This window comes from Gobio gobio (assembly GCF_949357685.1).
Source record: "Gobio gobio genome assembly, chromosome: 10".
NCBI classification, from domain to species: Eukaryota; Metazoa; Chordata; class Actinopteri; order Cypriniformes; family Gobionidae; genus Gobio; species Gobio gobio.
This window is the reverse complement of record NC_137116.1, coordinates 6,733,290-6,758,418: the sequence shown is the minus strand read 5'-3', so window position 1 is coordinate 6,758,418 and position 25,129 is coordinate 6,733,290. Positions and strand designations below refer to the sequence as shown.

Sequence of the window (25,129 nt, the reverse complement as noted above, 5' to 3'; positions counted from 1 at the left end):
CTCTTAGACTAAGTTACATTTGCAACTTTGGATGGAATTATAGCTAATGACGGCTTAAAATAAAGTGTAAGCAAAAAAAAAAGGTATAATTTTAAGGCTTCGGGTCATTTTGACCCACGAGGGACTGATTTGTTACAGAGTGTGAGAGACGGATGAGGGTTAAGGAAGTGGATTTATAGCTGAAGCTGACTCACACGTTATCATATAGCTTTCAATACATCACACTAGTCACATGGAGTACTTTTCTGATGCTTTTTCTCCTTTTTGTAATACAGGCTTTAAAAGACATGCTGGTGAGTAAATGATGAAACATTTTTGGGTGAACTGTCCCTTTAAGATCTGAATGGTTGACTCACAGGCCTTACGGCTAGTGGCTAGACTATCAGACCATGACCTCATTCAGTGCTCATGTTCTTCTTATTTATTCTTACCTCTTTTTGTGAAAGCCTTTTGCAGGGTTCCCACACCTTGGTTAACCTCAAATTCAAGGACTTTTCGATGACTTTCCAGGTCCAATACCCTCAAATTCAAGGACATAACGTTTTTTTTAGCATTTATTTTTGGCCATATAACAGAGATCTGATATTCTATTTGTTGTATTTCTGTTTTGCATAAAACTGAAGAATATTCGGTACATTCTATACTGTTTTCTAAAATTATCTGATATTAACTTTTGCATGTATTTCACCCGAAAGAGCTTAGCTCATGTAACCCGAAGTTTTAACAACATATGAATATGCTTTGAAGTTTTTCTTGCCTCATGGGTTTTCATTATCTGAACAAGCAAAGCAATTCAACATTACAATAAATAAAATATTTGGGCAACAGATTATCACAAATGTTTTATGTTTATCGAACACAATATACAGTCATTGACTGAACATATTTGGGTTTGGTGTAAGCACTGAAAACGTTGAGGTCCCATCGTAGTAGTTTCGTGCGCGTGTGAACTTCATGGCAACGGACAACACAAAGAAGGCTACCTCACGCGGGAAACACTTAACCTGACTTGTAAATGCGTGTAAAGCAATAGTATGCATAGGCCATATGTTGGCAAAATAACACATTAGCGGAATAATATGGAATTTTTCCAGAAAACTTCTTGCACAAAATAAATTCAAGCACTTTCAAGTACCTGTATCGATGTATGTTCAGTAGGAGAGTAACGATACATCATGGTTCGGTTCATGTCACAGTTTTGGGGCCAGGGTTCGGTTCTGCTTGCTGTGGAGTCAAGGTTCATGGCAGGGCACCAGCAATAATAACACTAGATTCACTTTTAAAGGAACACGCCAACTTTTTGGGACTTTGGCTTATTAACTGTATTCCCCAGAGTTAGATAAGTCCATAATTACCATTCTCATCTCTGTGCGTGCCATAACTCTGTCTGACGCATCCACCGCTAGCCTAGCTTAGCACAAAGACTGGAGGTATATGGCTCCAGCTAGCCTTCTGCTCAATAAGTGACAAAATAACGCCAACCTTTTCCTATTTACATGTTGTGATGTGTATAGTCACAGAGTGTACAAATAACAAGGTTGCATGAGACACAGCCATCTTATAAACGTATACATACTAGGGACTATGTTCTCAGAAGGCGCAGCACTGCTCTACTTCTGGGGAGTGATTTGCTCGCAGCACCTGAGAAGCAGCGTTGTTACATCCGTCAACAAAACCAGCGTGACTAGGTAGCTGTTTTTGCACAATGAACCCACAGACAAAAATTTAAACTGCCCACCCCCCTCCAATTCATTAGCAAGGTAAATGCTACAGTCCAGAGAATTACCTCTAGCACCGCTCATTTGTTACTGTGGCAGAGCGCGTTCGTGACAACACAATACTAACATTACAGGCGATCCATGGAGCACGGGAAAAACTGCAATACAGTAGTTACCACCCTATTCATGTAACAGTGTCACAAACGTTACATTAGATCTAGCTAATGGTACTGTTACAGTAGGCTAGTCATCTAAAAACATAACGGAACACTTACCGCAGTCGCGGGTGATCCCGTCTGTACTACCGATGGGATGGCCGTATCCTTCAGCACACATTTCATGGTCCGTGTAGCAAAATCCATTTTTTTCAAAATAGAGCAAACGCGATGGTGCTTGATGATGGCTACAGGTGTGTTTGGATATATATCCAGCAGAGCAAGCAGCCATCGATTCATCAGGTCAGTGTTTTGGATTGGAATTTTATGAAATATTATTGTCAGGCCCGTCGCAAGGGGGGTGCGAGGTCCTGTGCGAACGTGATGTTCGAGGCCCGGGGGTATAGCCTATTAATTGGGGTCTACTGTTGCTATAGTGACGAACAATTTGATGTTTATGTGGATATTTAAGAAAAAAAATTGTACCGTCAGACAGAGTTATGGTACGCACGGAATGAGAATGGTATATATGGACTTATCTAACTCTGGGGAATACAGTTAATAAGCCGAAGTCCCAAAAAGTTGCCTTGTTCCTTTAACTTTATCTTTATTAACTTTATACATTGGCTTCACGTTTTATTTAGAGCAGTTAGCAAACCTGAGTAAATTAAAATGAAATAAAAGCCTCCACAGTAGACTAGTCAGAAATAATCTACTCATTTTACCATTTACCATAATGTTTAAAACAAACAAAACAAGCTCATTTATTTCATAAAAAGTGATGACACACACAAATAAATGTCCCACTTTAGCCTACTCAACAAACATAAATTGTATGAATATGACTAATACTGAAGAATAAATAGGCCTATAAGTTAAAGATATTAAATAGCAGTTTTTGTTTATACTAAAAAGTAGCCACCACACTCATTTAAAAATAACTAAATAACATAAAGTGAAAATAAAGTGGCATTTTGGGGTTATGGAAACAACAGTTACCATGGCGAATACTCAATACTTCATGAACTGAATGAAACATGAAAACTGCATGCCTTCCCAGCTAACACACGTCGAACCAGTTATGTGATTTAATGGTACTTTACTTTTATTTCATGACTTACAAATGGACATTGCAACGTTGCATGCTCATAGTTTCTCTTGCGCTTTATATACGGCGTGATATACATGTGTAACTAAAGAGTGTGCGCTTCGAGTGCAGTATAACGGCTGACAGGACAAGAAAGCGGTTTTCTGAGGTGACATTTTTTATTTCGCAACAAGCTACGAAAATTACATTGTTGCTGGGACTCCAAGGTAGCATTTAGCCTACCTGGCTAAATGGGGAAACTGGCTTTCTTTGTCCTTCCACCATGCAACTTGAGCGATTGCCCAAGTGACGTGACATGCACTTGGAAGACAAAAGTTAGTGTATATTTAGTAAATAATATTATTATAATAATATTTAGTAAAAAATACAGCTCTTATTAGGTGTTAAAAGTGTCCTAATTACTATTTAATCAAATGTCAAGGAAGATAAGGTGAATGAGACGCGTTCGGTTCGACATGAGACTATCGCGGTTCGAACCGTGGGTGGAGTGGTTTTTCGGTTCGGTTTGAATATCGTTACCCCCCTAATGTTCAGATTAGGTATATTTTTTAAAATGTTCCAGGGCCTTGAATTTTTTCTTCTTCAGATTCACAAACTTTCAAGGACCAGTGGGAACCCTGCTTTGGCATGTTCTAAAACAAATCCCACAGTGTGAATGTTTGGGATTCTGATGAGAACGTCCATTTCCAAACCACAGCCAGTGAAGGTGGTCCGTTTTTCCGGTTGCACTTCCTATGAGGTCTTGCATCCTCAGGTCAGCGTCCCACACTGATATTGCACACCTTACAGCTCGGGTCTTTTTTGGCGTTGGCAGTGGAGAGGCTCATGAGCTGGGGACGGCCGCTGATCTGAGCCAGGATGCCGTGCTCCAGCAGCAAGGGCTCTGTGAACAACACCTCCAGGATGACATCGCTGGCATGACTGAACACGGGTACGTCTCCGGCCGTGTACGTCAGGAAGGGATTGGTTGTTAGGTCCAGTCGTGGAAGATGGACTTTGCAAAAGTCATCCCCCTCCGATCCGGCAGGGGCCAGCACCAGCACTACATAGTGGTAAGCTGTGTACATGCAGTAGAAGTCAGCGAAGTAGAGGTTTGTACTCGGATTGAGGAGACGTTCGGCAGAAATTTGGAAGCGCAGAGCGCCGTACGGGGAGTCTTTGGGAGGGAGGCCTGTGTCGAACTCAGTGTTGCAGCTGAGGAAGACGCCACGTAGCTTTCCGTTGATGGGGGAGCCATGACTTCCACTGTTGTCTTTGAAAGATGGGAGCATTGCACCGCCACACTCTGATCTATGTAGAGACATGCAGAATAATCAATCATCCAACACTGAATTATAAATGTCACCTCTACACTCACCCTATCTTACAGAATTCATGTTATTGATCTTATTGTGAACAATTTATCTGTGCGTGTGTTTCTCAATCTTCCAGAGAAGCATTCAGATCTGCCTTCTGAATTTTTCTTCTTGTTTGATAATTCCTCTCACTCGGATGTTCGTCATAATACCAAAGGAAATATCTGTCGCTGCTTCGATTTCATAGCAACTTGCATTCGCAACCCATTTTACTCTCGAAATGTGATGTATTTCAGAGTATAACAGGATATTCAATGTGAAAAAATGAAGGACAGTTCTTAGTTAAGGCCTGTTTACACCAAAAATGATAATAATGATAACTATATTAGCGTTCACACCAATCAATGTTCAGTTAATGTCAAGAATGTCAGAAAATATCATTCTGAAGGCATTATAGGTGTGGTGTGGACTTTATTTTGCTCAATAATAGTGGTTATTAAAACTTGATAGTTATATTTATTGTTATAGTTATCATCTTTGGTGTGAACGACCCCTTTAGACATGGGGAATTGATTTGGTTGTGAAAAGTGGAAGAATGAAGCCAGACCTTAATTTGAGTTAAAGGGGTACTTCAGCGCTGGGAAGATGAATGTGTATTTAAATTGGGTCATTTATGCAGTAGAAATGTGAAATCATTTTTGAATTTGGTGCCTTCTAGACTGAGAAAAGACAATAATTTATTTTCGCCTCATGTGGATGAAAGACAACAACTCCCAGAATGCACTTGCTTCGCTGCCCAACGAGGCCACTCCCAAAGCCACGGCCACTGGTTATCACTTGCCCATCATGACACCGCCCCCACCGTCGTTTTGATTAGTTAGAGAACAGACACTACAATTAAAAACTAAACGTGTCTTTTCAATAAAGTGTGAGTGAGCCGAACGAAAGTCACGGCACAAACAGCAGGAGTCAGATTTCATTCATCACGAGAGAAGAGCTGAGCAGAGCTGAGGTAAGCACGGCAGTCATTCTCGGCGCGCGTCCAGTCTGGCACGTTTTCAGATTATGCCTATGGAAGCTTAACTTTCATATGAATTCATTGAAAAGTTGAAACACTCACTTTGCTCCGTACCACACCGTTATTAATGCCCGAGCTGAGCGGCCGTGCGCATTTACATTCTGTGAGTGAGATCCCACCCCTATGGGCGGGTTGAAAACATGCGGAACTAGCTCCTTCTACTGGCTGTAGTTTTTAGCCTCTGGCCAAAAAATCCTCTGATGACGCAAAATGACGATATTTGCGTCATCAGAGGATTTTTTCCAGAAATAAAATGCATAATTCTCTCGTCTCAGGGGGACATGAGGGGGGAAAGTAAGATAATTTGAATATACTACCGGGTTTCTACTGATACAAAGCTTAATGCTTATCGCTGAAGTAACCCTTTAAGCAACTTTTTAACTCTTTCAGCATTTTTGCTAATTTTCAGAATATTTTGTTGTATGAATATCTGAACATGTAATATATCAAAAGAAAGAACAGAGCATCTGCTTTTAAACAAAACAATTGTAAAAAAGCAACATTTTGAACAAAAAGAGAAAATCACGTTTTTGTCAAAGACTGTTCAGAATGATGATCAAACACAGATGGAGTCCATCAACACCCCAAAGCTTCACAGTCCTGTAGCTCATCATGGGTCAACATTTCATTCAGTAACATTAGGCAGTTTTGATTAATATGCTGTTTAATGTTGATGATCACGTTATTTTACATGTGTGTAAGCAATGCTTCAATCGCTTGTTTCTGCTTCTTCTCATGTGTTTTGATCTGGAGATTCTGTACTCTTTCAGAAGATGCGTAACAGCGCCCCCTACTGTATAACATTGAAAACATGGATTGCTGGACAATTCAGTCAATGGCAAGGAAAGAGTTAAGGTCTAGCTAGTTAGCATGGCCCTGTTAACCCTTGCTGGCAGATGCCATAGCCATATCTAGACAATTTGAAACTTCTCTCTCTTCTGACAGTCTTTCTAGAGTAAGTATATTTGCTAATTTTATAATTGTTATAATAAATTAATGGGTGAACTATCCCTTTAAGACCTGTATGGTGTTGCTCAGAGACTGAAAAGGAAATTTATTTTTTAAGTTTATTTATAAAGCACCATTTAAAAATGTAAATGCTGACCAAAGTCCTGTTTAATACAAGAGGATAAGCATTACAAAAAGATACATATAAAACAAAAGCAAAGAAAAGACACACACATCGTATACAAAATACAAAACTATGGAATCTTGTTTCTGCCACAGAATAAAAAAATAACAAAGGTAATTGCCATTTTTTTCCCTCAGAATTGCATGATATAAAGTGAAAATTGTGAGATAAAAAGTCCCAATTATCTTTTAAAATGCTTTATTCTGTGGGGGAAACAAGCTTCTGTACAAAACATAGCCTCTAAGATTGCTTAAAAAGGTGAAAAATGTTTTTAAGAAGAATCGTGCACAACAACACAACAAGACCAGGAATTAATAAAATAAATATAGTCTGTTTTGATCCATTTTGAGTATTCTCAAATCACAAAAACTCGCAGCAGATCAAAAATCAATGCAGTCTTACAGCTGTCAAGGAAAGATTTATGTAGAAAGCAGTAGAGACTGGGGATGACAGATGACACTGACCTCACGTAATGGAAGTATTCGGGATTCTGATTGCGGTAGAACACGGAGAACCTGAGCGGCCTCCCAGCAACGGCTTGAGCTTTATCCAACAGCTGCTGGAGATGATCCATGGCATAATCTGCAGAAAACAACCCATTATCAATGATTCATGAGTATAACATAAGTGCTTCTGATATGAATTACATGACTTTGAAGTCAATAAAAAGAAAGAGGTGCCACTATTGGTAGTGTCTTCTATCTGAACATAATATGCAGCGTCAACGAAAACATTTTTTCATTTGTACATTTGTTCTTTTTCAGCATTAGTACCCATGACAAACGTGTGTTATGACGATTACGTTAAGATTAAATAATAATAATAATTATTATTATTCGGCTACCATTACTAACCCCCGTCTGCTGCAGTGTGTAATTTATGTGCCTCTAGACTAGAGGAGCAGAAATTATGATTGTTTCTGAACAGGTTTCCCAAGCACTCCAGATGTTTGCCATTGGTTGGATAAACTTAGCCCCTCCCCCAAACTTATGCTATTGGTTGAGCCTCTTGTTGTGCTGCTCAAACAAACAGACCAATGATTTGAAAGCACAGAGTCACAGTGTTTACTCTTTTTAACATCTTATTTACAGCTGTCTTTGCATATTAAGCTGGGATAGATGAAAATATTTTAACAGCGAAAACATTAAAACACTAATATTAATATAACAATATATAACAAAACCTCTGTTACTCCGCCTCTGCTTACCCCCAGTGCAGAACTCCACCACTTGGCTCCATTCAGACACTTGGTAGTCTCCGTCAGGCTGTCTAATAGCGGTCTGCACAGCGACACAATAGTCCGTTCGAGGGCTCAGGAACCAGTGGCCTCTCACAGCCATTGGCAAAGGTACTGCTTTCGCCACTAGCTTGGTGGGAACATCCTGAAAAGCCAAACACCAGAGGGCACCATCAGATTCGTTGGCCTACAGGGTTTTTGTTCTGCTTTCAAGAGAAGAATAACTAACCACAGGTTGTTGTTAAACCCCTTGCAGTCTTAAAGTCACCATGAAATCAAAATGGACAATTCTAGTTTTTATGGAATAATACAGCCTTTATTACAAATTATCTATCTGTGCACATCATTATTATTATTTTTTTTTCTATTCATGTGCCCTTATACATTTTTATAAAAGGGGCCATGAACTGAGAAATAAAATTTTCATGTCATCATACTATAAGAATATCCTTTAAGTTTCAGAACTGAAAACTTTCTTGTTAGTCCAAAAACAGCTTTTATTGTAACCAAGCACAGCGACTCATTAGGTGGAAGACCAAGATCAATGCCTCATAGCAGCCAATCACAGCAGTGGGCGTTTACACTGAAGTCTCACAGCAGCCAATCACAGCAGTGGGCGTTTACACTGAAGAGTCACAGCAGCCAATCACAGCAGTGAGTGTTTACACTGAAGTCTCATTGCAGCCAATCACAGCAGTGGGCGTTTACACTGAAGTCTCACAACAGCCAATCACAGCAGTGGGCGTTTACACCTTTTATTTCCAAATTATGACCATTTTTGATTAAAAAACAATCATACTAACATTAAAAGTGCACCCAGGAAACATTATAAAACAATAAAAAAAATGCAGTCCATGACCCCTTTAATCAGAATATCTTCCCCTCCCTCTCGCAGCGACATCTCTTCTCTGATTACGAGGGCCGGGCAACCTCACATGAGATCCACCAATAGCAAACCACAACCATCCAATCAATTCACCACAGACAAAATCAAGCCCCGCCCTACATTTGTTCTTGTTTGAGAAGCCAAATATCTGAATAATTACTAAGTATAATAATCAAGTCAAATTTAACTCTTCATGACTGAGGGTCAAGAAGAGTTTAGACTAGAGTCAGTCTGCAGATTTGAGTTGACAGATAGTGTATAATGAGCACAGACTCAATTGTTCAGCTTCAGACTATGATTCCATCCAGCCAGAGAAGGTCAAACATGTTTGATATTTTGAACCAATTTTAGAACACATATTGTTTTCATTTGTCGTGCGTCTCCTAGCAACACGGCACATGTTTCTGTGTGAGTTTCTGTTGGGAATGACTTTTAAAATCTGTTCAGTCAGCTGGGTATAAAAAAGCGTGTTGAGAAGAAAAGGTGCAAAACGGCTTGTCAAGAGTGAATTGTGAAGGAACACTCTAGCCTCCTGAGCCAGCAGAACTGTAACTTACCCAGAGCAGGAGGTGACAAAAGCTGAAACATGAGTCTCATTTAAAAAGAACCACAAGCTGAAACATCAATATTGGACAAGAAATACCTCAAGAAAGAAAAAGAGGTTTTATGGGCAACTGAGATGGCAGGGACTCTTGATCAACCACTATGACTGGATCATTAAAGGACACATGGAACCAGTTCAAGTCATTCACTAGCAAGTCAGCTCATAACTGATGAACTAGTTACAGTGTTGTTATTGTTATCTAAAACAAAAATAGAGCTATTTAAAATAGTTTTGTTAAACATTTTCTGTTTATCTATAAAAAGAATCATGGGAAACACTAAATGCCTAATAATAATGCGTGCAGTCTAAGCAGCGGAACAATAGTACGATTTATGAGAAGAAGATAACATCTGCGGATGCAACATCCAGTGTGGTCATTTTACGCCTATTTTCTGTGTGACGACTTCTCTCTCAAAGGTGAAAGACTTTTTAAACTTCACTAAAGCGTAACGTATTTCCTCTCACGTATAAGAGCCCTATTTCAGTTAATTAGTCTTGTTGTGGAGGCTCGAGTTTCTGACAAGCAGAAGCAATTATGAAATGCTCAGAGGGGCATAATAACCATAGCAACCCCTTAGCAAGACCTATCCTTTCCCTTGCAAATGGAGTATTATAGCCCTGGCAAAATCAATGTCATTTCAGCAGAATTTAGCAGCAGTTTTTTTTGCCGACCAATACGTGCAAAAGAGATACTAGAACTAGCAATAGTCCTACGTTATATACGTAGCTTCACTTTGTCAGTAAGAAATGAAAAACTGAACACAACAAAGTTATACCTTTATTCAGTTCCATTGTTGGAGGCAACAAGTAAAGTATTTAGATAACTTTTTAAAGTAATATGGAATTACAAAGCTTCCAAAATAATAAATATATGAAGAAATGTAAAACAAAAACAAAAAAAAAATGAGATTGACGGCCTCTCTGAGTGAAGTTGTCACTGAGGCACTAACTGACTTTTTTCTGGATTTTTGGGAGGAGATTGGAGCTTTAGCTTTAATTTCTACATTTCCATAACTGTTTATTTCACACTAACATAATAAATTGCTCGGCATCTGCGAGAGTGTGGGCAGGCTTTTGACATCGCGCCTCTACTTCCTGCTCTCCACTGCACAGACTCCGGTCCCAAGATCACCACTGCGCAGACTCGGTCCCAAATCTGTGCAAGATATCAGCTCCATATTCAGACTTCAGTTACTTCAGCGGAAGAGCGGAAGTCGTGTCGTCCATATTTTGTGTGACAAAACTAATCGCCTGGCTGATAAGAGCTTGTGTTTATTGTCGATGAGACTCGCAGACCAGCTCTGAACACAGAGAGAAACCAGCACACATTTCACTGAAGTCTACGCAATTACTATTCATTACAGCGAGATGGTCTTTCTGCTGGGCCTTAGGCCTGTTGCACCTCCAACGGTGCTTATGGTGGACTATGGCAGGGGTGTCCACTTCCCTGAGGCAGGCCTAAACCTGACCGCATACCACACGGTTTTGCTGAAGGGTCTTCAGCTGGGGACCACCGCTCATTGACGTTTCACCCCTTAACCCAGAACATCTCCTGGTGGCGGGGCAGTGAACAGGGACGTCTCCCTGACACCCCCTGCAGCAAAACCTAATTGGATGTTCCTCCCCAAGCCTTATCTCGTCGCTTCAGCCAAAGCCAGTGGCTTGCTTTCTCAGCTTCCTCAGAGAGCTCTTTGGTGGATCTGCTCAGTGTGGCTCCCTGTAGTCCCAGATCCTTGAGCAGGCGTGATGTTAATCTGCCCACAAAGCCTCTGCCTCCCGCCTCCACCGGGTACAGCCTCACACTCCATCCACTTTCTCTGCACTCCGTGACCAGGTCTGCATACTTTGCCTTCTTTCTCTCATAGGCAGCTTCCAGTCCCTCCTCCCATGGCACTGTCAGCTCGATAAGTATCGCTGACTTCGCAGCTGCAGACCACAGCACCACATCTGGTCTTAAGCTGGTGCTGCATATCTCCAGTGGGAACTGGAGCTGCCTTCCCTGGTCTACTTCCATCCTCCACACCGCCCCTGGTGTTAACAGCTTGGCTGGTGGTCTCTTGCTGGTATGCATTGCGGGTTCCCCCTGCCTGAGGAAGCGGGTCCTGCATCGGCTCTCTGATGGACTCTGGTTGTTTGCCTCCTGCCGACTTTTCTCCAGCACCTCTGCCAGCTTCCTGAGCACTTGGTGGTGCCGCCATCTGAGCCGACCCTGTGTCAGTGCTGTTTTACAGCCCGACAGAACATGCTGGAGTGAGGCATTGATGGTCTTGCAAAGTCACAGGATTGCTCTATTCCAAGCCATTGGTGGAGGTTTCGAGGGCTCGGGAGGGTGTTGTATGTTGTCCTAATGAGGAAATTGAGCCAGAACTCTGCCCAGCTGATTGCTCGGCATGCGACACCCTCCCAAGCTGTCCACCGCCCTTGCTGCCCCTGTGCCACAGACCTCACTCTGAGCTCCTCCTGCTCAATCCTGGTGACCTATTCAACAACAAAGCCCTTCCTCTCCTTCCTGCTTGCCTTGGACCACAGAATGGGTGGCTCGCTCCATCCGAGACCTGCCCCTGGTGTTAACAGCTTGGCTGGTGGTCTCTTGCTGGTATTCATTGCGGGTTCCCCCTGCCTGAGGAAGAGGATCCTGCATCGGCTCTCTGATGGACTCTGGTTTTTTGCCTCCTGCCAACTTTTCTCCAGCACCTCTGCCAGCTTTCTGAGCACTTGGTCGTGCCACCATCTGAGCCGACCCTGTGTCAGTGCTGTTTTACAGCCCAACAGAACATGCTGGAATGAGGCATTGATGATCCCGCAGAGGTCACAGGATGGCTCTATTCCAAGCCATTGGTGGAGGTTTCGAGGGCTCAGGAGGGTGTTGTATGTTGCCCTAATGAGGAAACTGAGCCAGAACTCTGCCCAGCTGATTGCTCGGCACGCGATACCCTCCCAAGCTGTCCACCGCCCTTGCTGCCCCTGTGCCACAGTCCTCACTCTGAGCTCCTCCTGCTCAATCCTGGTGACCTCTTCAACAACAAAGTCCTTCCTCTCCTTCCTGCTTGCCTTAGACCATAGAATGGGTGGCTCACTCTATCCGAGACCTGCCCGCCCTTCTGCACCTCCTCCTTGGCCCTCCATTTCCTTCCAGTCTCTACTCTGGCATCCGCATCAGCCACTGCTCTGTCGGAGGAGTCTCTTACAGTTTTTTTCAAATGCTAACAAGCATTGTTCAATACTGAAACCACATTTTCAAAACTCTTCACACATTCAGCGACACACAAGTGTATACGGACCAAACTGTGAATCATTTTTCATTGCTTTCAGACAAAATGCATTCAATCACCACATTTTTCAAAATCCACAAACACTTTTGTCATTCATACTCCACAAACTGCAAAAAACTATATATTTGCAGGATATTTTTCATATGCCAACACACTGCTTTCAAAACTGATAAAAGCACATTCAAATCAGAATGATGGCAAATTGCAAGCATTTCTGCAGTAATTATTTTGAAATATAGAAAATCTTAGCAGAAATGAAATAATAATCATTCCAAGTTAATTGTAATTTCCGCTCAAAGCCAACCCAGGTGTCCTGCTTTAGTCTCATTACCATGTTCTAGTAAAGGGGATAGCTTGGAACTGATTTTGTTTGGAAATATGGATCACAGAAGACAGGTTGGTGGGCAAAGAGGAGTGGTACGAGGGAGAGTGCGTGGAGGACAAAAGAGAAGAAGACCAAGAGCGGTGATTTCTGATGAAATAAGGGTCACAATTATTGACCATTTATGTGATGAGAACTTGTGGCCTAATGCAAGAGAGAGGGAGGACTAGAACCTTAACAGGACTTTACAATGAGTGATTAGACTACACGTGTTGTTGATGTGTTGATTTTTTTTCTTCCTTTTTTCACCTATTTACAGTATTTTCACAAATAAAGTACTATATTCAAAGAAAACGAATTATTTCTGATTCATTCTTGTTACATTCGTATGCTGTTTTTCTATAATGAAATACTGGGAAATTCATTCAAACTTTAAAAATAAAAGGTCATAATTTATGTAATGCTCCCTGTTGCTAGTGTTTTTTTTAGGTCAGTGTGTTATGAGTGACATGCATGTTTTCTGAATGAGAATATGTTGCCAGTGATTGGTGGAACAAGCTTATTTTGAGTGTTTTGTTGATCTGAGTTAGATTACTAACTGGTTAGATTACCTGTTTGGCCAAAATTAATCTTGGTAATGCAGACTTTATGAAGAGTTTTGAAAATGTGGTTTCAGTATTGAACAATGCTTGTTAGCAATTGAAAAAAAACGTAATTCCATCACCAGCCTTGCCTTCTCCTGCCTGTAGCCCAGGGTGATGGATTTCAGCGGTATAGCTGGACTGAGTTCCATCCATACAGGCCAGCAGTTGAGAAGCACCATGGTAGGCCGAGCCATTTGCGGATGAAGGAGTTGGCTTTTGCCTCCATCCTGCTTACGGCTGATGAGGTGACTTTGCACAGCTTCAGAGGCCACATCACCCTTGGGTACAGTGTGAAGTGATAACACCACACCTTGTACTTTCCAGGTAGCTGGCTTGAATTGATCTTGGACAGGCCTTCTGACAGCTGCCGAAAGATGATTTTCCCCATATCCTTGTCTGAGAGATCAGATGTATAAAGTCTTCCCAGGCTTCGGATGGGCTGTTCCACAATGCAGGGGATGTCTTCCCCACTGATGGTGAAGGTGACTCTATCATTTCTCTTCCCCTTTCGCAATGAGAGGCTCCTTGACTTCTGCGGCTTGAACTTCATCCTGGCCCAAGTGATCCACTCATCCAGCCTCTTAAGCAGCCAAGCATATTGATCAATGCGTTTTAAACGTGACGGCAAATTCAGTTCCCATTTGTGTTTCCTAATTTTGCATGCACATCTTGTGACATGTTCAAATGCATAATCCAAGGATGCTGCTCTTAGATACTGATTAATCACAAGTCATCAATTGGAATTATTAAATCAAACAAAATGTAAATCAAACAAAGCCTCAGCACTGCCACTCTGAGTTCGATTGCTATGTCTGAGATAAAACACGCCCCCTCATTAGCATACAGACAAAGAAATGTAGAAATAAATAAATGTAGACAAATACATATATACATAAATGTGTAAATAAATGAAAAAACACAATTATACATAAATAAGGAAATAAAAGTATAAATACTATATTTTTTTTTTTGTATGTTTATTTAAGTATATATTTATGTATTTTTTTTTTAGAGTTACTTTTTCAAATAAGTAGCGCAAGTTAGTTTGCCATTTATTGACGGACAGCTTCTGTAGTGAAATGCAAACTCAGAACATTACACAAACCTGCAATAATTATATATGTTAAATAATACAAATATACTTTATGTATTTAATCTCACTTTATTAACTAATGCCTTTGTTGCCGACCTTCAATGATCCAATTCAACCATGCGAATAAGCAAAAATCACATTTGTGTTTGTTTGTTTAATTGTTGAAGTTAGAGTGTTGAACTTTCTTCTGCGATCCAGAATGGCTGCAGCTGAAAGGTTTGTTTGAGCTGCGCAGGCTTGAATTTGCATTTCCTTCAGCCTGAGGCCTATTTATTTCACTTTCAGTGTGAAAGGGGCCTTTACATTTGCTAAAAATAGAACTTTTGTTGTTGTCTTTTGTTGTTGTCGTTAAAAAACAAACCAGCCCAGGTAAGGAAAAGTAATGCAAAATAACATAACACAGTACATTCCATAAAAAGTAACTAATGCAATTAGTAACTTTTCCCAACACTGTTCAGTTCTGTATGATTGACTGCTCAGAATTATCTATCTATCTATCTATCTATCTATCTATCTATCTATCTATCTATCTATCTATCTATCTATCTATCTATCTATCTATCTATCTATCTATCTATCTATCTATCTATCTATCTATCTATCTATCTATCTATCTATCTATCTATCTATCTATCTATCTATCTATCTATCTATCTATCTATCTATCTATCTATCTATCTATCTATCTATCTATCTATCTATCTATCTATCTATCTATCTATCTATCTATCTATCTATCTATCTATCTATCTATCTATCTATCTATCTATCTATCTATCTGTCTATCTGTCTGTCTCTCTGTCTGCCTATATCAGGACACAAATGTGTATAATGACATGGGTATGACATAGGTATTACAAAAAGAGGGTGAAATATGAGGACGTTCCCCATGTCCTCACTTTTCAAAATGCTTATAAATCACACAGAATGATTTTTTTTTCACAGAAAGTAAACTGTGCAGTCTCCTGTGAGGGTTAGGTTTAGGGACAGGGGCAGTGTAAGGGGATAGAAAATACGGTTTGTACGGTATAAAAACCATTACGCCTATGGAATGTCCTCACATTTCACAAAAACAAACATGTGTGTGTGTGTGTGTGTGTGTGTGTGTGTGTGTGTGTGTGTGTGTGTGTGTGTGTGTGTGTGTGTGTGTGTGTGTGTGTGTGTGTGTGTGTGTGTGTGTGTGTGTGTGTGTGTGTGTGTGTGTGTGTGTGTGTGTGTGTGTGTGTGTGTGTTTAAGGGGTAGTTATCTTCTCAGTCGTTTTGGTGCATTTCTCGAATCATCCTCGACATTTGCAAAACAGTAAGTGCATTTCTCAGAACAATTCGTACAAATAGCAAAACACCATGGATTACCTGCAAAAGCCAGTCTCTTGCTCAAAATCCTTAGTTCATCTCTCAAAAGTAAATATCTGTGTCACTGAACATGTCAGTGCCATCAGAATAACAAGTCCTTGTGTCATTGTGTAAGGATAAGACAGTCAAATTGCTTAATCATGTTGTCAATATAACAGTGTACTGGAGGGATGTTCTGATGTAAACTATGGCTAAAGTTTTGATGAAAATTATTGTAAATTGTAGGTTACATCTTAGTGTATGTGGGAGTTTGATTGCAAGAGACTGGACAAGATTCACATTTACGCTTTTACTGTTTGTACAGTAATTTGTTGACAGAGCATGTCATTGCAATAGGCTACAGAAAGGAAAAGACAGCACTGCATAGCACAAAAAAACAAAACAAAGAAAAAACTAAAGTAGAAATGAGAACAATCTCCTTAGGGAAACCTATACATGCAGTGCTGTAGGAATAACAGTGCAGTCTTCCTACACCTCCTGACGTTCCTGTCTGTAGGGCAACAAATTCTCATCCACATCACAACGAATATCTGTAGAAAAAAGTCTAATGGAAATGTATAGAAATATGCTTGACATATTATGACAACTTGTTCAACCATTTTGCATGTAAAGACTTATGCTATGAACTAATGCCTAAATGTTGTGGGAGGTGAGATTATTCAACAGAGACCCATTATAATACATTTTGATCAACATGACATAAGGAATTGATAATCTAGGAAACAGCAGAGAATTACAGGTTTTCTCAGTCACTTTGGTGCATTTCTCACATCACTGTTTACATTTGCACAACAGTTAGTTCAACCTCCACAACATTTAGTCATTTGTGCACATAGTAGCAGTTTATCATTCCTTCCAACAAATTGCAAATGCTTTTGGACATGCATCAATTGCTTTCATACGACTCTCTGCTGTTTTATAACATTATCATTTGCTTATGTCATGTCAGGCTAAATTAACTATACTTGTGAATGCTGAATAGTCATTCCATATAAAACTAACAGTCCTCATTTCATTGCTTCGAGTCATTACATACAAAAATGTTGAACTAGTTGTCAAAATCTGTCAAAGCAGAGTCCTGCAGAGGGTGGATTCGCCACTCGAGGAGATACTTTCCTCGCTGTATTGCAAGAGATAATATTAGCTGTGATGTAGATGAAATTATGTGGCCAGACAGAGAGGAACATCTGGATGTGCATGATTACAGTACTAGTATTATGTATGTTCAGTTCCAATATGTAGGCCTACTGCAATATTGTTTACAGTTGTGCACAGCTCTACCCAAAGGGAGTTTATGTTTGTTGTAAATAAGGGTGTATTTTTCTTTTGCACAATGCTGTGAACAAATTAGACTTGCAAAGAGCATATGCAGTAGAAATGTGAAACATACATATTCAGTGTCTTGTTCTCAGTTACCTCACTAAATACAGTAATGTGTAACTTTACTGTATTTTTCAAATGGCTGTGCAAATAGTATATAGTGCTGTCTTGAGCATTTTCAAGTAGTGTCACCAAGATCTTACTTTTTTGCATTGGAAAACATTTACAGAGTAAACTGTCATAATGAAAACATGTCAAAGCCATTTGACTATCTTGTTCATAAACAATGGTATCAGGACTTTACATCTTGATGACACCGACACTTTCATTGACATGAATACTTGCTTTTGAGGAATGAGCTTTCCATTTTGAGCAAGTGACACGCTTTTGTAGGTTATCAACTAGGTTTTGCAGTTTGTACAAATTTTTTTGAGAACTGCACTAACTGTTGTGCAAATGTTAATAGGGATGTGAGAAATGCACCAAAGCAACGGAGAAAAACTGTATAATCATTTGCATGGATGTACCAAAGCATTTGCAACTTGTTCAAAGAAACAAGAAACTGCTTTTTTGATGTGCACAAGTGACACAATGATGTGAAGATTGAACAAGTAGTTTTGAGAATTACAATTCTGATCTGAGAAATGTTAAGCCTGACGTTGTCATACTCAATTCTAGTCAGAATATGAGTCTGAGACCGCTCCATTTGGCTGTGATTATTGGGCGTGTTTCAACCGAACCAGGAAAGACCTCAATTGGACAGACCTACAACCAATCAGAGCAACGGAGTGACGCATAACGTTAGTTGTCAACAGAACTCAACTGACTCTTTGCCGGTGTTGTAAAAAATAATTTAAGGATACACAGAGTACTTATCAACACGATCATAATTTCTGAGAGAAATAGTAAAGATGAATGCATGTACGAACAAGTTCTCTAGGATTAGAACGAATTCAACCCAAGCGCTCTTTGGTGACGTGGATGATCATGTTACTGTTGATCATCTGTCCATCATCGTATAAAGCCCGCCCTGACAATTTCATTGGTCCGAACAGCTCCTGTTCGGGCATAGTTGCTCCACAACAGATCAAGTCCAGACCATAGACTGTAAAACCAAACCGAGACCGAACTGCCCGACCTCAAATGTTGTGGGCGGGGCTGAATTCGTCTGGCATCCAGGCTAGAAAAATGTACCAAAGCGACTGAGAAAAACTGTAATGTGTCTGGCTTCTGGTGTCATTCACTTCCAGTTATTTTTATCTGTAAAAAAAAAAAAACAGCTCATTATGCTGCTTGATATTGCAAACTGGTGTTTCTTACCATTTTATTTTATTGTATTGTCTTTATTATAAACACGCTGGTTTGTAGCGCAAACAGTTTTACAGGGTGCTGCACTTTGATATTGTCACATGTGCTCCCTGCATAGCTGTCAACATTGAACATTGAAAATAAGGGAGATTTCCCGGAATCCATCCACAAAATAAGGGATTTTTTTACATGATTCTTACCCACAAACTTAAAAAAAAAGAGTCTAAAGAGTTTATAACTACACAAAATATTTCGATTTTGGCTGTCAGCATCCTGATCCATCATTGCACATCACACTCATCTACTAGACTCTCCTTGAAGTTTACTTCCCGCTACTTTTTCCCTCTTCCTCCCGCCCGCGGCTGCAACTGTCTTCTTCTTCGATAGCCTAAGCCAGTGTTTCCCAACCTTTTTTCAGTCATTTTATCATACGTTACGCTAGGGGTATAACGGTACAGATTGCTCACGGTTCGGTTTTAGGTTCACGGTTTCGGTACTGTTCTTTGCTATGTTCAGGGAAAAAAGGACTGTCAAATTAAAAAAAAGAAAATAATAAGAACAAATCATTTAAATACAGGCAGCAGCACAAATAAATACTATCGAGCAAAGATACTAATAAAATAAACTATGCTTTTCAGGTTTTTCAGGTACGTCTAACATTAGTTTTCAGGTACAGAAATTTATCAAATGTAAAATAGCATTGCATATTTGACTGTATAAATTAAAGATTAATCCTATTAAACTTACAAAAGCTATTCAATCAAGAGCAGGGAGTGATGCCCTTGTCTTTTGTTTGACATTAAACAGACAGCTGTAAAGGCTACTGCACCTTTAAGAACTCGGATATGCGTCGTCTTTTCTGGACTGTATAAAGTTTACTTAAGCCATATACAGACTATGTCTGCTAGAATACTCATCAATATGGACATGTTGACATACTTTTTGCGTGAGTTTGTCCGTTCAAGAGCAAGACTTGAAAGAGAACTCAATATTTGCGCGCTGAGAGACGTGTGCGCGCTCTCGGATGAGTGCATAGACAAATTTTCTCACACTGCGCGCGACTTCTCATTCGCGTCTTCTGGCACTAAACCAGATAGTTGCGTGTTCTGAGTTAACACAATCAGAACGTAAAAATACGGGATATTTTACGGGGAAATACTAAACCGGGAAGACAACGGGAAAAGAGCTAAAATACGTGAGAAACCCGGAAAAAACGGGAGGGTTGACAGCTATGGCTCCCTGTCTGTCCTTGGACTTTTAAGTTGAAGTGTTTCCTGTGCTTTATTTCGTAGTTCTTTGTAGTTTTTCTTGTTGATTTGAGTTTCAGTTCAGGTGTGTCTTATTAGTCTTGTCAGCTGTGTCTCGTTTCCATGATCTGTTTGCCTGTGTATTTAAACCCTGTGTTCAGTCTTGTTCTTTGTCAGTTCTTATCGTTGTGTTATGTTGTTTGCGCTGTTCCTGAGCCTTGTTTTTGTCCCCTATGATTATGTACTTGAGAAGTTTTGAGTTTACTTAATAAATGTACAACTCATCCTCATCTGCTGATGTTACAGATATATTCTTCTTGTTATTTCCCTATAGCGGCTAATAAATCGGAAGTCTTGCACGTTCACAGAAAGCACCTTAGGTGTTGAAAAATAAGGTGGATAAAAGGTTTCTTTAGAACGCTGTTTTAAGTCCTTCCCCTAATAAAAAAAAGATATATAGGTGCATGATTCCCCAAATTACCAGTGTACCAAATTAGATGTTTTTTTGCAAAGCAATATCCTAATTTTATGTTTTTATTGTTGTTTTTTAAAGGGGTGGTTGGCCTGCGATTGGGGGATTTAGGTGCCTATTGGGGAGGAAACATGTCCCTGTGAGTCATTATCCGCTCACAGCAGTTTTGGTCAGGTTTTTCATTCTCCTGCATTAGCAGTGGCGTGACCATCACAGTAGCCCCTGAAGGGCCTGTCAGATGTGCTCATTACCAACACACCTACAGCAACCTATACCTCCTCCTTCACATGCCATCTGCTTCTCCATTGCCTGCTTTTTATATTTGTCCTTATTTTAACCTTTATTCAGGCAGAACACACTTTAAATAAATGTTGGTGAACATTTGAGATATGTCTTTTAACCCTTTTATTATGTTGTGGTTCAATTTGAGTTCAGAAATGCTGGTTAAAATATGATGTTTTTGACGTTTAGAGTCATGAACATACCTGCAAATTGTTGTAGAATGTGCATATGAGATTACAAAAAAAATTACGTCAATCTGACCCGTATATTTCATGGTATTTCATAGCAGCTGCACGGTCTAAATGAAAACTTTTTTGATGTATTTTCTTATGTCAGTTTCTCAGATACCATCTGAGGGTATTTACAGCTACGTTTTTTAAATTGGGAGACTCTTTTATCCGAAGAAAATGTACACTGTGTTGAAGGCTTCATTTTTAATACTTTGTGAATGTTAATTTCACTGAGAACTGAACCGTTTCGTTTGTTTCTGTATTGGATATCATTCTTTTGTTTTATTTAATAAATGTTTAAGCTGCTAAAAGATCAACTTCACCTCATCATCATCTTCATCAAAATGTGACAACAATACTGTTTATAATATTCAAAGGGCCAGATTTACAAACACCTTGTGTCAGCGCAAACCCTTTTGGCGTTAAAAACTACTAATTCTAATGTTTAGTAAAAATTTAATAAAAAAATATAGCTGCAAGCAGCAATTAAGGGGCCAAGCACAAAGACGGTAAGGTAAGTCATGCTGGGACCAAATGCAACAATGAGCAATTAAATACATTATAAGATTATTTTGATTTAAAAAAAGAATGAAAAATCATAAATACAGTCACTAGTAATCCGCTTGTTAAGTCGTGACGTAAGGAACGGCGTTTCTGGGTCCAAGCCTCAATAACTCGTTTCACTTGAGAATGCCATCGACGGCCGTTTATGAGTGCTATTTATTCATATTAAACATCAAACATTTTAAAAAGTTAAACATTTTAAATACTTACAGTCTACACAACAGTCTCTGTGCTCACAGCGTCAGAGAAATTAATATTTTACCGATATATAAAAGATGAATCACTGTCTGGCCATCTGGAATTTTGGTATGGAGATAAAGGTTATGATTATATATTTTTTTGTAGTATTACACCACATTGTGTGTGTATATTAGCACCGTTTGTTGTTTTTCGTGTGGTATGAGATGGACCGATGGACCCGGAAGCGCTGCCGCGTGACGTCAGACTTAACAACCGGATATGATTTAATGGTTTATCACTTTCAACCAATAGGTGGTGCTGTGACCAAATTGATGTGTTGTGGTCAGAGTAAAGTGACAATGACATAACACATGCAAAGTTTGCAGTCAATATGCCAGAGCATTGCAGAGATCAGCCTCATTTTGGCATCAGGCCATACAATTTTTGATGCACAATACAAAAATGTCTATTGACACAAAATCCATAACTTTTTGCCAGCATGGTCTGAAGATGATCGGAGTCGAATTTGGTGAAAATTGGACAAGTGGTCTAAGAGGAGTTTGAAAAAGAAGGTTTTAGTTAATAATAATAATAATTTTTTACATTTATATAGCGCTTTTCCGGGTACTCAAAGCGCTTTACATATAGAAGGATGGAAATCACCTCAACCACCACCACTGTGCAGCATCCACCTGGATGATGCGACAGCAGCCATATTGCGTCAGAACGCCCACCACACACCAGCTGATTGGTGGAGAGGAGACAGAGTGATGAAGCCAATCAATATATATGAGGATGTTTAGGAGGCCATGATGGACAGAGGCCAATGGGCAAATTTGGCCAGGATGCAGGGGTTACACCCCTACTCTTTTTCCAAAGGACATCCTGGGATTTTTAATGACCACAGAGAGTCAGGACCTCGGTTTAACGTCGGGCAAAAACTATGGAATTTTTTTTTTTTATGTTCTTAGCATGACCCAAGGAATCTGTTGGAGCAGTTTTATTACAATAGGAAAATTATTCATTATAACTTTTGACCCGAGACGTTTTGAGTACTTTCAGGGTACGACAAAATTCAAAATAGCGGATGCCCAAAATGGGTAATGGGTAGATCTGGGAAAATTGAGTATCGCTCGACTCGGCATGTGGCACCAAATCTAAATCTAAAGAGTTTTGTTCCAAGTGTTCAAAAGCAAAAATAGCTCTTTTTCTTATCTCCTAACCACTAGGTGGCACTGTGCGAAACTGTACAGATACCTTCAGGTCATGATTGCCACAACACACACCAAGTTTTGTAAGAAGCGTTTCGGAGATATAGCCTCAAGTCCATTTTGGCGTGTTCTTCGTCGAATTCGTTCGCAAGTTCTTCGAGAACGTTTTGACCAATCAACCAATAAATTCCATAACTTTTTGTCGGCATGGTCTGAAGATAATCTGGTTCAATTTTCGTGAAAATCAGATCAACGGCCTAGGAGGAGTTAGAAAAAGTAGGTTTTTCAGAAAATTCGAAATTCAGGAAAAAATATTCACGATGGAAAATGGCAGACGGATTGAGTTAGAGACTCCAAATTTGCTATGGCGACAGTTCAGACTGTCCTCTATCTGTGCACCAAATTTCATAAGTCTCCCGCACGGTTCTAAGTGCAAGAAGAACGCCAATACATTTTTCATACAATGAAATTCAAGAGGGTCCAATGTTGTGAATCACAAGCCTTCACCACTGTGTCCTTGTTTAACCCCAGATTGTTCTGAAGGGATTGTCCTTGTAATAAGTTCAATTCCACTGGCCCTGGTTGTGTGACAGTAAATAAAGGCAGCAGTGGAGATCTAAACAGCAGAATAAGAGTGTATACTGACTCTGTGCTTAAAGCGGTTGGGCTCGCTGCCTTCTTTACGGCTCAGATCGATGAAGAAATGCGTCACTCGGGACATGTCCTCCCCCATTTCCCAGGTGATCCGGAACGAGTCACAGCTCACCTCGCTGATTTGAATATTATGGGGTGTGGAGAGGAGCTCCGCCTCAGCCATCACCTGCGGTAAAAGAAAACGGCAAACTGTCAAACAGTGGGAAAATTATAGGGTTAGTAAGAAAAAAAATCTATCTACTAACCCTCCCCTTATACAAAATGCTGGTTTCCGTATGAATTAAATTAATTAATCTATACATTTCCATGTCTATTAAGCATTGTATTCTTTAAATATTTGCTTGGTTAACTGTAAAGCTCATTTGAATGTTTAGACATGTCATTATGGTGCCTTAAAAACTAGTCTGAAACCAGTTTCTTTAAGATGTAATTTATTTGATCAAAAATACAGTAAAAGCTGACATATTATGAAATATTATTCCAATTTAAAATAACTGCTTTCTATGTGAATATCAAGTAAAATGTAATTTATTCCTGTGATCAAAGCTGAATTTTCAGCATCATTACTCCAGTCCTCAGTGTCACATGATCCTTCACAAATCATTCTAATGAGGATTTGATGCCCAAGAAACTTTGTCAGAGTCATATTCTGTTTAGTTTTTAGGATACATTTACATGTCAACGATGTACTAAAAACAGAATTAACGTTTCTGTAGTTTACATGGACACGATAAAAGGTATTATTTAAAAAAATGTACACTTTGAAACCATAGACTGTAAAAAAAAAATGGACGTAGTGTCTGTGACGTCACTCATAGGTTTCTGAAGAGCGGCCGGTGCCATCTTGGCAGCGCGTCATCGCGCGTCACTCCCAGATAACAGAAAATGGGCAAAGAGGCGGGACGTGGGCGGAGCTGAGGTGACGCGATGACTAACAGACAGCAGATAAATGGCTATCCACCTGTCACTCAAAGTGGCCACGCCCTTAATTATCCATAACTTTAAAGGGTTAGTTCACCCAAAAATGAAAATTCTGTCATTAATTACTCGTGGAGGCACACACGGAAGACAAGAACAAGTTGGATAAAGTTGTTATTTTGATTTTTTTTTGCGCACAAAAACTATTGTCGTCGCACCGTAAAATTATTGTAGAGCCACTGTGGTGAGATGGACTTTGTAACGACGTTTTAAGTGCCTTTTATGGGTCTTGGGAGTGTAAATGTACTGAATGCCAATGGAGGCCTATCTGAAGCCTTTCTCAGCCATCAGCTTTCAACAAAAATATCTTCATTTGTGTTCCGAATATGAACGGAGGTCTTACGGGTGTCGAACGACATGAGGGTGAGTAATTAATGACAGAATTTTCATTTTTGGGTGAACTAACCCTTTAAGGCTTTATATAATGTAAACGAATGAGTTATAAAAAATTTCAACCCCCTCACAGTTGTCATGTAGGGCAAAATTAGCCGTACAGACCAAAACCCCAATTTGTACCAGGCTGTAAACATGTGTTTTTTCCTGCTGTAAAGTTGGGCATTTTAACATGGGGCTCAATCTCTTTTAGAGCCTGTCTCTAGTGGCCAGTCGATAAATTGCAGTTTAAGTCACTTCCGTATTTGCTTCAAGAGAAACTGGGGGAGGTTGACCGGAAGGGTCAAATTGACGGTTATTTTCATCATTTACGGCTCGTAAGATCTAGCATTCTGCCCGCTATGATTCAGACAAAGATAAAGCAGTGCGAAAGATTACATTTATTTGAATGAA

The 25,129-nt window shown here is 39.8% G+C and overlaps 1 protein-coding gene across 1 annotated transcript; it reads right to left on the bottom strand.

Moving 5' to 3' along the window:
• Positions 1-3,736: 3,736 nt before the first annotated feature.
• On the bottom strand, positions 3,737-23,528 carry phyhip (phytanoyl-CoA 2-hydroxylase interacting protein; the record flags this gene model as incomplete). Its single annotated transcript, XM_079826832.1, has 4 exons — positions 3,737-4,271; positions 6,951-7,068; positions 7,694-7,868; positions 23,358-23,528. 4 exons carry the CDS (start codon positions 23,526-23,528, stop codon positions 3,737-3,739), a joined length of 999 nt encoding a protein of 332 aa, XP_079682958.1.
• Positions 23,529-25,129: the final 1,601 nt, after the last annotated feature.